The sequence below is a fragment of the Gouania willdenowi genome, chromosome 22 (assembly GCF_900634775.1).
Source record: "Gouania willdenowi chromosome 22, fGouWil2.1, whole genome shotgun sequence".
Taxonomy (NCBI): domain Eukaryota; kingdom Metazoa; phylum Chordata; class Actinopteri; order Blenniiformes; family Gobiesocidae; genus Gouania; species Gouania willdenowi.
Window position 1 is genome coordinate 31,854,280 of NC_041065.1, and position 17,949 is coordinate 31,872,228.

Sequence of the window (17,949 nt, forward strand, 5' to 3'; positions counted from 1 at the left end):
GTGTTGATCAGACCTGATCATGTTAAAGCTGCAGGATGTAGAATCCTCTCCATTTTGAAACCAAAACTCAACCTCCCTTTTTATTATTATTATTACTCACCTTAGTTACAAACGTTGCTCACTGAGGACTGGTCAATATTTATGGGGTGTTTTTAGGATATTGGAGCCACTCCTGTAGATTGTTTTTCTTCTGTGTAGTTTTACGGCAGTTGGCAATCAAGGCAAGAAGCGTTACTGCCCAATGATTCTACGCAGCTTTCTCCTCAGTTACCATGACTACCTGTCAACATTGAGCTGCTCTGCAAGGCTGCATTTAAGATAGTTAATGAAATAATTCATGAACGATATCATTGCAGTCCAAACAAATTCGACGTTGCACACCCTTGACCATAGCAGCAGCCATGTTGAAAGTCTCAGCTCTGTCTGTCCCTGAATCGCTGAGATATTTGAGCCACAGACAGAGGTTCCTTGCTTTATATATATATATGTATAATCAAAGATGATTATGGATTTATGACCAATAGCTGTAAAAAAAAAAGTTACATGCTGCAGCTTTAATGCATTACTGTGTCAGACAGACGGGATTGTGGGAAATGTAGCGTTTTATTGTAAACAGTAACAGACATGAGGGCTGGAGTGGATCAGTGCTATACAGACAGTAGGCGATCTACAGACCAAAGTTACACAAGTCAAAACAAGAAACACTTTATTAATCTGTAAGAGATGGTGTGTGTGTGTGATGATGATGATCTTCAAATAGAAAAAGCTCCTCTTTCCCATCCACAGTGACGTCACTGTGTGTGTTAAGCTCCTCCCCCTCTCTCTGAGTCTCTGAGTCAGTCCGTCATGGTGAGATGAAGGTCCTGCTCCTTTTCCTCCTGCTATGGGTTCACTCACAACAACAAGGTCAGTGTCTGTGTCTGTGTCTGTAGATCATCGACCGAACCGGTACTTACAGCCGAGAGCCACGGAAAGAGCCGAAGAGCTCCGGAACTTTAGAGAGGCGTGACCTGTGTGTGTGTGTGTGTGTGTGTGTGTGTGTGTGTGTTGAAAAACAAGTCATTGAACACGTGACGTCACCACCTAATCAGGTTTTTTTTTTTTTTCTTCCTCCAAAACTTTATTCATCTTTGAGTAGAAAAACAAATTGACACAGTGAAGAATCTAATGTTAAAATAAGAGAAACAGATACATTAAGAGATAAATAATAAAAACACACCAGAGTGGCTAAAAAAAACACCTTTTCAGTGAAAACCTTCCTGGTTTAAATATTGGTCTTTTTTGGCTAAAAAAACAAAACGTTTTTATTAAGTTTTTCTTTGTCAAACACGGCCCCTTGAATATGACAATTTTTCATCAAATATATTAATATATGCACGTGGACAACATTAATTTATTTCAGTTTAAAGAACATTTCAATCATGCAAAGCTCCAGTCTCTAACTCCAGGATTAACTCTGTGTGTGCTGTACTAACACTGGTGAACTTCTAACCATCTAGATCACCATGGTAACTGATCTGGTCTGGACCAGGATTAGTTCTCGGATAACATCTGATCCAGTGTGAAGCTCCGCCTCCTGACCAATCAGTTCTCTTGTAAAATGACCTGCCCAAAAGTGGGTGTGTCCCTTTGTGTCCTTGTTGCTGATTGGATCGATCGGTGACATCCTATAGGAAACCTATAAATTAATATGTGATGAACTGACCTACGTTAGTCAGCTGATAAAACCTCATTCATTCATGTGTTCTTATAGTGTGAGTCCTGTAGATAAAATAATGATGTATACGAACACAGCATCAGAGACACAGACGACTCACTGGATGAGGAGGATACGTGAATAGAAACGTGTGTGATATAATAAAGTCACACTGTTTATTCTCCATCAATTAATATTGATTCATCTCACTGATTTATAATCATTAACACTCATCATTCTTTTTTTCCTGCTTTTTCTCGGGTTTTTGGTCTGAATTTTGGATTTGAATTCTTCATAATTTTAAAGAATTATTCTTCAATAGTGACATGATTTGTTCTCCAGTTTCTCTGTGATTGTGATTGGTCTGACACTGCTAACTTCGCCCCCGTCACAGGAGCGCGCACGTAGCCATGCTGAAATCACCTGGGTTTGTGAACATGTTTATATCCTGCTTCATAGTACAGAGAATGTTTGGTTAGGTTTTACAGTTTCATAGAACAGTCTATTAGTGCTAGAGGATATCACATGTTAAACATATCAAACATTGTAAACATCACAAGCTGAAACAGATTTTTTGTTTTTCAGAGTATTTGATGTAATGTGACCTCTTTTCTAAAAGTATTAAAGTGTGATCTTTTACATCTATGCGTATTGAATGTGTATAATATAATAATAAGAATGATCAGGAATACATTCCTTCATAATAAAACAAAGTGTTGATGTATTTTATTGTGAAGTATCTTTTGAACAGGAAACAGAATATCCACCTCCATGATGACATCAAACCTCAATAACCTGCAGTGTGACATCATCACACTGCTGATGTAATCTGATTACAAAGTAATCCTCTCCTCCCTAGCCGTGCTGTACACCAAGCAGCCATCCAATCAGACGGTTTCCCAGGGCAACGAGGTGCATCTGGGATGTGCCATAGAGGGCGTGGCCGACCCCGACATCAGGTGGATGAAGGATGGGCGGAGCCTGTTCAGCACTGACCAGGTGTTCCTCACCCTGGGAGAGAAGCACTGGGAGACTTCACACAGGTACACAACACACATATTACACACATTGTACACACACACTACACTGTACACACACTACACACTGTACTTTTCTATAGCATAACATACTTCCTACGGGCACTGCACTAGTGGTAACTGATGCTAAATTACCATGGTAACTGGTGCTAAATCACCATGGTAGCTAATGCTACATCACAATGGCAGCTGATGCTAAATCACCATGGTAACTGGTGCTAAATCACCATGGTAACTGATGCTGAACACCTAATCTGGGGGTAATTTGATCAAAGTGTTCTTAAAGGGCCATGTCTACAGTTTAAATCTGGTTTATCCAGCTGTCTGTGACCACACTCCCGATTTTCTCTAAATCAAGGTGACATTTGCAAAGTTTCCACAGTCTATTATGTGTTTGAAGGTGTTTCCATTGAAGGTTGTTTGGGGGGAGGAGCCTGGTAACTCTGGTGAAATCTCATCCTGTGACATTTCTCTGCTGGAAGATAAACGCTCCAAATCTCCATAGAACACTCTGCATTCCTTTATTGTTTCATGTCTAATGTGGCACTAATTATTACTAAGTCTAATGCTAAGAAATGTCTGGGTCTCCTCTTCTGTCCACACGTACCGTGTCATGTTTTCTCTTAGAGAAGTGGTCATGTGACACACAGTAACACACAAACACAGTAACACACACACACAAACCTGTCATCTGTTATTGAGCAGTGAGAATAAAAGACGTTTCTGAACATTTTCAAAGTAAAGGGTTATGGTTGGTGTTAATGATCAATTGATCCATTAATAATTGAACCATTGATCATTGTTCCATGTGAGTTTGAGTTCCTGTTAAAGTCTTGTTTCTGGTCCAAATTCAGGTGTCAGGTTTCCGTAGGAGCAAAGTCCCCAGGTGAGGTGGGCGGAGCTAAAGCTGTCTGTGTTTGGATGTAAACATCATAGCTGCAGTAAACACGGGTCAGTCTGACCCCAGAACAGGTTTTGGTTTTAGTCTAGATGCTGATCTCAGTTCTAGACCTGAGTCCAGTTGATCTGGTTCTGGTTCTAATTCTGGTCCTGGTTCTGGTCCTGGTTTCATTCACTGTGTCTACTGACCTGTGCTGTTCCCTATGCCTGCTCCAGTGCTGGTTCTAACAGTGTGGTTCTGGTTCTGGTCCTGGTGCAGTGTGCGTTCGGTCCAGCAGCAGGACGCGGGTCAGTACTGGTGTGAGGTGGAGTTCCAGGGCCGGACCTTCTCGTCGGAGCGGGCCTGGATCACAGTGGAAGGTGAGTGTTTGAAGGTGGCGGCGTGACGTCCTGTGGACCCTGAATGTCTCTCTGACCACTTCCTGCTCAGGCGTACCTCACTTCCTGTCAGAGCCTGAAGACGTGGCCACGTTTCCTGATACACCGTTTAACCTCAGCTGCTCCGCCGTCGGCCCCCCAGAACCTGTAGAGGTGCTGTGGTGGGTAGGCGGAGCCCAGGAGGGCGGAGCCTCTGCATCACCCTCCATCCTCCACGTACCAGGTCAGAACCAGTGTGTATGTGTGTTTATAGTGTAAGAAACTCACAATGAAGTGTGTGTGTGTGTGTAGGTGTGAACATCAGTGTAAAGTTCTACTGTGAGGCTAAGAACACTCGTGGTATTTCTGTTTCTCGTACGGGAACCGTTCACATCAAAGGTGAGTTCTGCTCTGATTGGCTGATTGGAGTGGGTGGGGTCTTTGTGGGATGGAGGGGGGGGCATTGCAGCAAAGTGCATCAGGTCACTGGCATTGATTACACATTAGGAGTAATCAGTTCAATGATCATTAATCAATGATTTCAGAGGTTGTTACAATAATTACATTATATATATTAAATACATCACATATCAATATAATAAATGTTCCTTTATCAAAGCAGCTCAACCATTGGCTCCTTCTAAACTGAACACACACATACATCAGCTGAGGACTAAACTAATCTATTCATAAATAATGAATAAGAGCAGAGGATGATCCTTTATTGATCCAAAGTGTAATATGAGCTGATCTATTGATCACAGCTCTGCAGCTCTAACTGATCCCTGATCAGAGTCCAGCTGTTATTGGACATGTTTATTACCTCCTCTGATGGTTGCCATGGTGACTCAGTCATCAATAACAGGATTACGTGTGTGCGTGTGTGTGTGTGTGTGTGTGTGTGTGTGTGTGTGTGTGTGTGTGTGTGCGTGTGCGTGCGTGCATGTTAGTCCTCCCTGAGGCGCCATTCGACCTGCACGTTTTCAGGTTTGAGGACAACAACTTTACGTTGTCATGGAAACCAGGTTTCAACGGCCACTCAGCGCTCTGCACCTGTAATGTCCAGGTAACACACACACACACACACACACTGTAATGGCATGTTTCTACTGGGTAAAAGTATCTCCTCCATGGCACCCGGTGCTGCTTATTGTAGTTCCTCCTTTGTTGAGGTTCCATAAAAAGCAGCCCTGGTCTGAAAATGTGACGTAGGCGCAAAGCAGACACTGAGTGGGTCTGAGAATCACCAACATTGATTTTTGTTGGTGATCTTGTGAGGATGGCAGCAAAAAACTGCAATCAATGGAGTCTGGATGTTTATGTGTCAGGTTGACACGCACACACACACACACATACACACACACACACATCCTGTGTTCTAAAGGAGACACAATTTGACGCCGCTCCTCCTCAGGTGTCCCCGCCCCCTCTGAGTACGGGCCCCACCCACTTTGAAGTGAAGGTCCCGCCCCACAGCCTTCAGCTGATTGGTCTACGGAGTCACTGTAACTACAGTGTGAGGGTTCTCTGCTCCAATGAGGTTGGAGCGTCACCTTTCTCTCCCTGGTTACACTTCAGCACACCTGAGAGAGGTAAGGCTCCACCCCCACACACACCTGAGAGAGATGAGGCTCTGCCCACACACACACACAAACCCGAGACAGGTGAGGCTCCACCCACACGGGGATGCTCCGCCCACACACACACCACCAAACAAGTGGAGGAACAAAAATCACAATAAATAACAAAATGAACCCACGCTCGTTTAGCGCAGACTTTCAAAAACGGCCGATCGGATCTGTATGTCTCCACGGAGACACTGTTCCAAAACGAAAACAGTTTTCGGAAGTATGTTGGTTAGTCTATATGTGTGTGTGTGTCTGTTTGTGTACACGATCGCACACTGATGACATCACTGTTGATGACATCATCAGTGTTCTAAAACAATGTTTACCAGGAGTTCCGCAGTGTTGATGGGAAATGAATGGGATAAATATCTATATATTTTTTTTGGTAGCCAGAACATCACCAAAATTGAATTAGCTGTTCCTTGTCCCATTTTCAACATGTCCTGAAAATGTCATCAAAATCCGTTTATAACTTTTCAAGTTATCGTGTACATAAACAGACAAACAAACACACACAAAGACACACACACGCAAACAAACTGACCAACATACTTCTGAAAACCGTTTTCGTAAAGTAATAAAGTAATAACAACAATAGCAGTTAGTGTGTGTGTGTGTGTGTGTGTGTGTGTGTGTGCGTGTGTGTGTGTGTGTGTGTGTGTGTGTGTGTGTGTGTGTGTGTGTGTGTGTGTGTGTGTGTGTGTGTGAGACAGTGACATTAATGTTTGTTACTGACTCACACACTGAACTCTCACCAAAGACGTGTTTGTGTGTGATTGAGCTCAGTGTTTCATCAGTAAACAGAGGTTGTGTGTGTGTATGTGTGTGTGTTTTCCTCTTACAATCAGCTCTTTGTTTGTGGGTTCTTGCAGCGCCTCCTGCAGGAAGATGAAAACAACTGCTGTCTATTAACATTCAGGTCACACACTGACCCACATACACACATTAACACAACTAACTCAACAACAACAACAACAACGAGACAACTTTACTACAAAAATACAACACTACACAATATAAAAACCACACAGACACTCACGTCCCACCTGTTTCTGACCCTTGTCTGTGTGTGTGTGTTTTATGTGTGTGTGTTTGTTTGTGTGTATGTTTCTATGTGTGTGTGTGTGTTTCTATGTGTGTGTCAGTGCCCCTGGTTGCCCCCGGTAACCTCACCTTTGACCTGTCGGAGCAGCTGCTGTCCCTAAGGTGGCGCCCGCTGCAGGAGGAGGAGCTACAGGGGAAGCTACGTGTGTACAGACTGCAGTGGACTCAGGCTGGAGAGACACAGGTCCCTGAAGGCACCATCTCTGTCCCACAGACCCTGAACGCACCACGCCTCCCTCTGTGACCCTCTCTCTCTCTCTCTCTCTGTGGTGTGTTCAGGAGCCTCTGCTCTTTAAGGAGAGCCAGGCTCTGCTGTCTGGAGCGTCTCGGTTCCTGAACGCATCGTTCCGTGTGTGTGCGTGTACGGCGGTGGGGTGTGGACCCTGGAGCAGCTCAGTGCTGGTGCTGCCCCCTGCTGGTGGGTCCCTTCCCACGTGTTGTTGTTGCTGTTGTTTATGTTAAGTTGTTTGTTTATTTACTGTTGTTCTCAGTGTCGGTGTCGGTGCGTCGCAGCCATGTGGGCGTGGCTCTGCTGCTCGCTCTGCTCACCGTGTGTGTGTTCACTCTGATGATGATGATGGTCGCTCGGCACAGAGAGAAGGAAACACAGTTTGGGTATGACACACACACACAAACATAGACACACACACACACACACACACACTGATGTGGGGTTAAAGTGTGTGTGTTTGTGTATTTGTTTGTTTGTTCAGGTCGGCCTTCAAAGATGCAGAGAGCTCAGTTTCCTTCACAGCAGCTCAAACATTCAGCAGAAACAACAGAGAACAGCTGGAGTTCACCTGTGAGTCACACTAACCACTAGTTAGTATACACTAACCAGTACACACTAACCACTAACTAGTACACACAAACCACTAACTAGTATACACTAACCACTAACTAGTACACACTAACCACTAACTAGTATACACTAACGACTAATTTGTATACACTAACCAGTACACACTAACTGGTACACACGAACCACTAACTAGTATACACTAACGACTAATTAGTATACACTAACCAGTACACACTAACCACTAACTAGTACTCACTAACCACTAATTAGTATACACTAACCAGTATACACTAACCACTAACTAGTACTCACTAACCACTAATTAGTATACACTAACCAGTATACACTAACCACTAACTAGTATACACTAACTAGTACACACTAACCAGTACACACTAACCACTAACTAGTACACACTAACCACTAACTAGTACTCACTAACCACTAATTAGTATACACTAACCAGTATTCACTAACCACTAACTAGTATACACTAACCAGTACACACTAACCACTAAGTAGTACACACTAACCACTAACTAGTACTCACTAACCACTAATTAGTATACACTAACCAGTATACACTAACCACTAACTAGTACTCACTAACCACTAATTAGTATACACTAACCAGTATACACTAACCACTAACTAGTATACACTAACTAGTACACACTAACCAGTACACACTAACCACTAACTAGTACACACTAACCACTAACTAGTACTCACTAACCACTAATTAGTATACACTAACCAGTATACACTAACCACTAACTAGTATACACTAACCAGTACACACTAACCACTAAGTAGTACACACTAACCACTAACTAGTACTCACTAACCACTAATTATTATACACTAACCAGTACACACTAACCACTAACTAGTATACACTAACCAGTACACACTAACCACTAACTAGTACACACTAACCACTAACTAGTACTCACTAACCACTAATTAGTATACACTAACCAGTACACACTAGCCACTAACTAGTACACACTAACCACTAACTAGTATACACTAACCAGTACACACTAACCACTAAGTAGTACACACTAACCACTAACTAGTACTCACTAACCACTAATTAGTATACACTAACCAGTACACACTAACCACTAACTAGTATACACTAACCACTAACTAGTACACACTAACCACTAACTAGTACTCACTAACCACTAATTAGTATACACTAACCAGTACACACTAACCACTAACTAGTATACACTAACCAGTACACACTAACCACTAACTAGTACACACTAACCACTAACTAGTACTCACTAACCACTAATTAGTATACACTAACCAGTACACACTAGCCACTAACTAGTACACACTAACCACTAACTAGTATACACTAACCAGTACACATTAACCACTAACTAGTACTCACTAACCACTTACTAGAACACTCTAACCACTAACTAGTACTCACTAACCACTTACTAGTACACACTAACCACTAACTAGTACACTCTAACCACTAACTAGTACGCTCTAACTACTAACTAGTACGCTCTAACTACTAACTAGTACACTCTAACCACTAACTAGTACACAGCACTAACCAGTGTAACCATCAGGTGTGTGTGTCTCTTCCTAGTGGACAGTTTGAGTATCAACGATGATCTGAAGATGAAACTTCAGGATGTTTTGATTTCAGAGAAACAGATCACACTGGGTCACATGCTGGGGAAAGGTAACACACCTACACAACTACACACACTGGGTCACATGCTGGGGAAAGGTAACACACCTACACAACTACACACACTGGGTCACATGCTGGGGAAAGGTAACACACCTACACAACTACACACACTGGGTTACATGCTGGGGAAAGGTAACACACCTACACAACTACACACACTGGGTCACATGCTGGGGAAAGGTAACACACCTACACAACTACACACACTGGGTCACATGCTGGGGAAAGATAACACACCTACACAACTACACACACTGGGTCACATGCTGGGGAAAGGTAACACACCTACACACACTGGGTCACATGCTGGGGAAAGGTAACACACCTACATAACTACACACACTGGGTGACAAAATAGGGAAAAGTAACACACCTACACAGCTACACACACTACTAAACTGGTATAAACTTAGGATCAACCCAGTGCTGTACTAACACTGGTCAACTTCTAACCAGGTAAATCACCATGGTAACTGATGCTGAACAGCTAACCTGGTTAGGAATGGGTTTAGTTCTGCATAAACGATCCAACCAGATCGAGTTTTTATGAATGATTAAATCCTTAATTTCATAGAAACATATAGAATAGATCAGTGATTCTCAACTGGTGGGTTGGGAACCAAAAGTGGGTCGCGAACCTGTGCTGGGTGGGTCGTGGATAGCTGGTCAAAAATAAATAAATTCTTAAAAACTGTTTTATTTTGAAAGAAACCTTTCTTTTGATAGTCATGCTGTGAAATGCATGTTTCACAGGAAAATATATAGATTTATGTTTTTAAAAAGATTAGATATGTTTTCAACAGCTATTTTTGAAAAAATAAATTTGGTTGGTTGCATTCTAAAAAGAAACTGGGTCACATTTTAATGACCGTGGTAAAATGTGGGTCCCAGGGTGAGACCAGTTGAGAACCCCTGGAATAGATGATGATGTGATGGAGCTGGAGCCTGTACTGCTGACTCATTCATTCATTCATAAGTCTGTGCTGTAATGAGGCTGAACATTGATCATGTGATCAATTGTTCTTCAGTGTTAGTTGACATTCTAATTCTTGTTCTGTGGTAACAATAACAGTCTGCTCCTCCATGCTAACGTAGGCTAGCATAGGCTAACATAGGCTGCTCTGTCTGCGATTGGTCACACACTGATAACCCCCCCTTCTATTTGAGTGCACATAGGACACATGATCTGATAATGTTTGGTTAAGCTAACAGAGAGTTATCAGGATAAATTAATCCAGCTTCATGAAACAGGCTCAGAATGACAACCAGGATCATCATTATTGATGATGCTATTAATGTTGATGATGATGTTATTAATGATGATGATGATGTTGTTATTAATGATGATGTTGATGATATTGATGATGTTGTTATTAATGATGATGATATTAATGATGATGATGTTGTTAATAATGATGAAGTTGATGATGATGTTATTAATGATGTTATTAATGATGATGATATTGATGATGTTATTAATGATGATGATGTTATTAATGATGATGATGATATTGATGATGATGTTGTTATTAATGATGATGATGTTATTAATGATGATGATGTTATTAATGATGTTGATGTTATTAATGATGATGTTGATGATGATGTTATTAATGATGATGATGTTGATGTTATTAATGATGATGATGTTGATGTTATTAATGATGATGATGATGTTATTAATGATGATGATGATGTTATTAATGATGTTGATGTTATTAATGATGATGATGTTGATGTTATTAATGATGATGATATTGATGATGATGATGTTGATGATGTTATTAATGATGATGATGATGACGATATTGATGATGATGTTGTTATTAATGATGATGATGTTGATGTTATTAATGATGTTGATGATGATGTTATTAATGATGTTGATGATGATGTTATTAATGATGATGATGTTATTAATGATGTTGATGATGATGTTATTAATGATGATGATGATGATGTGCAGGGGAGTTTGGCTCAGTGCGTGAAGCGTTCCTTAAGTGTAACGACTCGTCCGTCTTGAAGGTGGCGGTAAAGGTTCTGAAATGTGAGTCTCAGTTTCTTCTTCTCCTGGTGATGATGATGATGATGAGTGTCTCACTGAATTCACTTTGTCCTCCAGCTGATGTCACTTCCTGTGACGACATAGAGCAGTGTCTGAAGGAGGCGGCCTACATCAAAGAATTCAACCACCCCAACGTCATCAAACTCATTGGTAACACACACACAACAGTATTTAACAACACACACACGCAGGTAACAAGTGTGAGTTTCCACAGGCATCCAGGTGTGTGTGTGTGTTGTGTAACAGTTGCGTATCTGTGTGTGTTAGGTGTGAGTTTTCACAGGCATCTAGGTGTGTGTGTGTTGTGTAACAGTTGTGTATTTGTGTGAGTTAGGTGTGAGTCTCCTCAGGCGTCCATGGGGGTATTTCATCAAAGTGTTCTTAGTAGAGCCAGGCCTACGGTTTAAACCTGGTTTAAAGCCATCTGTGACGACGCTGGCTTTAATCATTCCATCAAACTCTTCTCAGCTTGGAGCTCTCCAGCTCAGCCAATCAGCTGACAGTGTTTAGATTAAGTGCACGTCTTCATAAGACCCACGAGACTGATCACAGATTTAAAGATTAGAGACGTAAGGGAGCATGCCCTGTAGCTTTTACTGATTAAACAGCCAATAGAAACCAATGCTGAGACCAACAGGATATGACATCATCTGTTACTGAGCAATGAGAATAAAAGACGAACACGTTTAAGAAGTTTCTGTTGTTTGAACATTTTAAAAGTAGTAAAGAGTTAAAGATTTATCACAGAAAACAACTGAAGCATGTGATCACACTGATTTTGTGAGTTTGATAAAAAAAAAAATTTAACACCTGTCAGTGTTTAATAAAAGACTATCTATAACTTACAAAATAAATATGTTACAAGTGCAGGTGAGCTGTGTGTATGAATGGACATTTATATCGTGTGGTAAACGAAAGCGATGGATACGCACATATCCTTATATAAACATTATTACTGATGTTTAAAAACATGGAGACTGTGATCAACTCATCAATAAGTACGGGACACATTAAACACGTAATAAGATAATGATTCTATCTTCATATGTATTGATTTCAAATCATATTTGAACATTTACCATGATATTCTGTTTAATTTCCTTTTAAAATACCGTTTTAAAATGGTATTTAAAAAAAAAAAGTATAACAAAAGTGTTTTTGACTCCTTTTTTCTAATGTAGATTTTTGTTGAGTGTTTTAAAGCATCATGAAATGACTTCTTTGAAAATGATGATGTGGTTTCATGAGAGTGCGTCAGCAGCTTAAGCCTGGTCGGGAACAGGTTTGACCCACGGACTGTGTTACTATGGTAAACAAGGTGTTGAAACGGCCATTCCAGTTAGAACCCGGCTTAATGGAGCTGGACTTAAACCTGAGCTAGGTTTGATAAAATACCCCCCAGGTGTGTGTGTGTGTTGTGTAACAGGTGTATATCTGTGTGTGTTAGGTGTGAGTCTCCACAGTCGTCCAGGTGTGCGTCTTCCTGTCCCGATGCTTCTTCTTCCCTTCATGAAACACGGTGATCTTCACACCTTCCTGTTGTTGTCCAGGATTGGAGAGCAGCCCTTCGTAAGTCCCAGCCCCTGGCTCAGGCAACAGCTGATTGGTGGATGTACTGAGTGTGTTGTGTCCAATAGGAGCTGCCCGTTCACAGCCTGCTGAGTTTCATGTTGGACATCTGCAGAGGGATGGACTACCTGAGTGGGAGGAGCCTAATCCACAGAGACCTGGCAGCACGCAACTGCATGTGAGCACGCTTGTTTCCTTCATTAGAATGTTATTATAATATCATTATAATATTATACTATATATCTATATATACCTGTATATCTACTATAGTCACTTAAATCGCCCCTAATTGGTCACTTGAACATTGTCGCGCTTTTTTATGTTATGATTCAGTCCTGTTTATGCGGACTGTAAATCATAACCAGCTACATCAGAATTTTAATCTCATCCCGTTTATTGAACCATTAAATGCAACAGTTTACAGATGAGCCCATGTCTACTCTAGCGATTGGATTGTTATGATTCAGTCATGTTTATGCGGACTGTAAAATCATAAATCTCTTCCCGTTTATATGCAATCTAACAGCAACTCCAAGGACTGTAAAAAAGTTTATGGACAAGCCCATGACCGCTCTAGTGGCTAAGTTAATGCTATTATACGGTATACGCTTCAGCATATAAGTAGGTTTTGAGTTTAGCCTTGAAGGTGGAGAGAGTAGCAGCCTCCCGTACTGAGACTGGAAGCTGGTTCCAAAGGCGAGAGGCCTGGTAGCTGAAAGCTCTTCCTTCTGTTCTACTTCTAGACACGTTAGGAACTTCCATAAGACCAGCAAGTTGAGAGCGGAGTGATCTGCGCGGTCAATAGGGCACTAATAGGTCTAGATATACAGGAGCTTGATCATGTAGAGCTTTGTATGTTAACAGGAGGATTTTAAACTCTATTCTAGATTTTACAGGAAGCCAATGAAGGGAAGCAAATACTGGAGAAAGATATTCCTGATTTTAGAGATATTACAGAGGTGGAAGAAGGCTATCCTTGTGATTTGTTTAATATGAGAATTTAAAGATAAGTCAGTATCAAAAATAACGCCTAGGTTTTTTTCTGTAGTGCTGGGTGACAGAGTAATGCCATCAAGAGACACTATTTGCTCTGATAATTTTTCTCTGAGGTGTTTTGGACCAAATAAAATCACTTTGGTTTTATCCTGGTTAAGAAGGAGAAAGTTACGGCTCATCCAGGAAGTGATGACAAGCCTGGAGTTTTAATAACTGATGAGTTTCATCTGATTTCATTGACAAATAAAGCTGTATATCATCCGCATAGCAATGGAAATATATGTCATGTTCTGATACTGTAACTTAATGGAAGCATATATAATGTAAGAGTATTGGTCCCAAAACTGAACCTTGTGGAGCTCCATGATTAACTCTGGCATGCGCTGAGGAGAGATTAATCACATGAACAGGTCAAGAACTCCTCAGAAATGTGAATAAAGTGAGAACTCAATGCTCTCAGGACGACGAAGCTCAGCCAAAAAAAACAAAAAACTTTTTCCTCTATAACTTGGTCACAAATTGAGATACAGTGCTCAGACTGGTACCATTGAACAACATTTCCTTTCAATAAGTGACCTTGACCTTCATTCAAGGTCATATTTAAGGTCAAGGTCAGTCTTCTGTTTTTCTTGCATTATTACTTTCAATTTAATTAGTAAAAAGAACAAACTTGTCAACGAATCCAGATACAGGTAGTCATTTTTGCCAATTTTTTTAAATTTTCAATTGCCAAATACGTATTCACCTTGCTAATACAGGTCTTGCATAGTTTATTGTTTGTTTTTATCAGACTTGAACAGATACAGGCATAGGCATTTGCATTCCTCTGTATTTGAGACTAGTCCCAAGGGCTACCAGTCATGCTGATGTGTACTTTAGTCAATCTCCAAATTGTAGAAAATACAAGTAAAATAAAACGTCATATGGAGTGCTGTAAGTTAGCACATCATAAACAATAAGAACACTTTTCTGACACCAAACGTGTTGCTTTTTCTCTCCTACAGATAATAATATTAATCCAGTGAGTTTGTTCATTTGTCAGACGTGGCATGCTTGCAGCACGTTGAAGTTAGCACTGTCCGAGTATCCGCGTTACCTGTCCATGCTTGCCGCTACATTGAGGTGGTAGTGAAGGCTGCAAAGCTCCGGTGATAAGGCAAACTCTTTCTTGCACAATTTACACACAATGAGGCTTTAGTTTCCCATCCAGTGTTTTTAAAATCCAAAATTAACGCAAACAAAGCTGAGAAGCTCAGCAGTTTCCCGTCTTGTTATTGTAGTCTGTGTATCAGTATTATGGGTATACCGGGAACTCTTGAAATAATAAGGTTCCACACTATTTGGAGTGCTAAAAAAAATAGCGATTAACAGCGTTATTTTTTAAAGCAATTTTTCCTGTAATTAATTAACGCGTTAAAGTGACAGCCCTAATAAAAAACTAAATAAATCAAAATTCACTAAAAACATTCATTTTTAATTATTTTTAAATAGCAGGGTTTCAACTTTTTAAATAGTACACAAACTGCTGTAAAATAGGCCGAACAGATGGAGACACGTTTCGCACATGCTTTAAGAGAATCTGAAACTATCAGGCCCATGAAAGGTTTGGGCACTGACAGCTACGTTAGCAGCTACAGTAGCTCTAGTTAGCTGCTATGTTAGCTGCTACAATACCTCTAGGTAGCTGCTACATTAGCTCTGCAGTGCTAACAGGTTCCTCATGTCCTGCTGCTTCATTTATCCCCTGTATGTGAATATATCTGATCTCTTTATAAACACATTTCATCAGATACAGAAACTAAGAAGTGCCTCGATCCATCATCCCAATCACAGTCCTTATAATCCTCATCCAATAAAATCGTCCCTAGGTTCCCAGCCCTAATAGAAATGCTTAGAACTAGTATTCTACCATAGTTACATTAGATATCACATCATTAGGTGTGTGGCTATTAGAAGTCATGTGTATGCGTGTGTGTGTGTGCAGGCTGGGGGAGGACCTGAGGGTGTGTGTAGCAGACTTTGGTTTGTCTAAAAGGATCTACAGTGGCGATTATTACAGACAAGGATCAGTTTCTAAACTCCCTGTGAAGTGGATCGCACTGGAGAGCCTGGCTGACAACGTGTACACAACTCAGAGTGACGTGGTACACACACGCATAGAGACACACACACACAGGCATTATCACACTGTTCTTCCTCTGAACTAAACCTGTGTCTGTCTGTGTGTGTTTGTGTGTGTGTAGTGGTCCTTCGGTGTAACGATGTGGGAGATCCTGACTCGAGGTCAGACTCCTTATCCTGGAGTTGAAAACTCAGAAATATACGAATTTCTGATTAAAGGAGAACGACTAAAGAAACCCCCGGCGTGTAGAGATGACCTGTGAGTGACTGCACAACAACTACACTACTATAACACAACTACACTACACACAGTGCAGTGCTGAGCATTGTTTATCAGCCTCGTCATTAAATAACGTTATTCATTAGTGTCACATTTACTGAAAGAAAACCAGTAAAACTAGTAAAAACACGAAGTGTCAGTGAGAACAGGTAAACTCTGCCTCCTCTGGTACCAGCTGATGCACCAGTGCTGAAGTCAGTATAAACCAGTAAAAGTAGACTCCGCCCCCTCAGTTACCAGCTGATGCACCAGTAATGGAGTCAGTATAAACCAGTAAAGGTAGACTTTGCCCCCTCAGTTACCAGCTGATGCACTAGTGATGGAGTCAGTGTAAACCAATAAAAGTAGACTCCGCCCCCTCAGGTACCAGCTGATGCACCAGTGCTGGAGTCCAGTCCCAAAGTGCCGGCCCACGTTCCAGCAGCTACTAGTTGAACTGGAGCGACTGGTGACCAGCTTGAAGCCCTCCACGGAGCTGCTGTATGTCAACCTGCAGGGGGCAGGGCCTCTGCCACAGCAGGAGCGTGATTGGCTGATGGGCTCGGACGCCGCCCTGGCCATCAGGGAGGAATACAGGTACACGATTGGAGGGGAAGGCGATGATGTCATCAACGTCTGAGGAGGACCAAGCACTGACCTGGTCTGGGGTCACATGACAGCAATGCTGCGTGTCTATTGGCTGCCTGAGCTGTGATCTCATCACACTGGACTCTTATTTTCAAAGGTCATTTTCTGGTCCACATTAGGTCTGTGAGCCTCATGTTTGGAACCAGTGACAATGATGATAGGACCTGCTGTAACCATGACAACACTGTTTAGTCTTACTACTGAGGTCATGTGATGTTGTGTTTAAGGAGCGCGGGACGTTTGAGATTCATTACTGTGTAAGAAATGTAAAGATTAATAAAGTCTAACTGATGCTATGCTCGTTGTGCTACACACACGCACCAGGAGAAATTGCAAACTCCGTAAGGACAGGCTGGTACTGACTCATTTTTAATCCTTGGTTTGTTTATTTTCTCTCAGGCTTTTATTATGAAAGTTCAGGTTTTTCTACGTGAAATTAAATCAACACCAGGAATTTCTGTAGTATTCAGTATGTGTCTGTAGTATCAGTGGCGGTGTCTGTCTGTACTTCTTCATCACAGATGTGTTTTTTAAACACTAACCAATTAGATCCAGAGTGAGCCACGTACAGACCGTTGACCTACTGACAGACACTCAGTGATCACATGACTGTGATATTATCAGGTTTTTTGTTAAACATGGAGACTGAAGTCAATATTCCCCTAGTCTCAATCGTCATTAGGTGTTTCCTCCTGCTCCTGAAGCTTCATTCCATTCATGTTTGGAGACCACTGTGTTACCCACCGATTGAACTTGTCTCTCAGCTCCAGCAGCATAAAAGCATCCCCCCAGCATGATGCTGCCACCATCGTGCTCACAGTAGGGATGGAGGAGAGCTTCTTCTGGTCTCTGTGGTTATGGTTCTGTCTCAGGTCTAAACGCTGTAGAACTTCTGACAGAGGATCAGAGGCACTGGTGGACCCGTTTATACATTTAGACAAGCTACAGTATGTGTGTGTGTGTGTGTGTGTGAGATCACACACATTCTGACAAACAGGATTGTACCAGGGCCCATGAGGGTGAGGAGGAGCTTGATTT

At 41.5% G+C, this 17,949-nt stretch overlaps 1 protein-coding gene across 2 annotated transcripts; it reads left to right on the top strand.

The window, feature by feature from the left end:
- The first annotated feature begins 783 nt into the window (after positions 1-783).
- On the top strand, positions 784-17,207 carry tyro3 (TYRO3 protein tyrosine kinase). 2 transcript variants are annotated; one of them, XM_028437733.1, is made up of 19 exons: positions 784-906; positions 2,556-2,739; positions 3,893-3,993; positions 4,064-4,234; positions 4,303-4,389; positions 4,941-5,056; positions 5,405-5,582; positions 6,764-6,906; positions 7,002-7,140; positions 7,214-7,337; positions 7,436-7,524; positions 9,146-9,241; positions 11,220-11,300; positions 11,376-11,468; positions 12,766-12,887; positions 12,956-13,065; positions 15,868-16,027; positions 16,127-16,263; positions 16,648-17,207. In XM_028437733.1, the coding sequence occupies exons 1-19, from the start codon at positions 855-857 to the stop codon at positions 16,901-16,903; spliced, it is 2,439 nt and encodes an 812-aa protein (XP_028293534.1). In that variant the 5' UTR covers positions 784-854; the 3' UTR covers positions 16,904-17,207. The 2 variants fall into 2 exon arrangements, with proteins under 2 accessions (XP_028293534.1, XP_028293535.1); XM_028437734.1 differs by lacking the exon at positions 9,146-9,241.
- Positions 17,208-17,949: the final 742 nt, after the last annotated feature.

Coding starts and splice junctions, on each gene's coding strand:
- tyro3 (XM_028437733.1), top strand. CDS start 855: ATGAAGGTCCTGCTCCTTTTCCTCCTGCTATGGGTTCACTCACAACAA. Junction 4,235..4,302: donor CTCCATCCTCCACGTACCAG/GTCAGAACCAGT, acceptor GTGTGTGTGTAG/GTGTGAACATCAGTGTAAAG. Junction 13,066..15,867: donor CTGGCAGCACGCAACTGCAT/GTGAGCACGCTT, acceptor GTGTGTGTGCAG/GCTGGGGGAGGACCTGAGGG.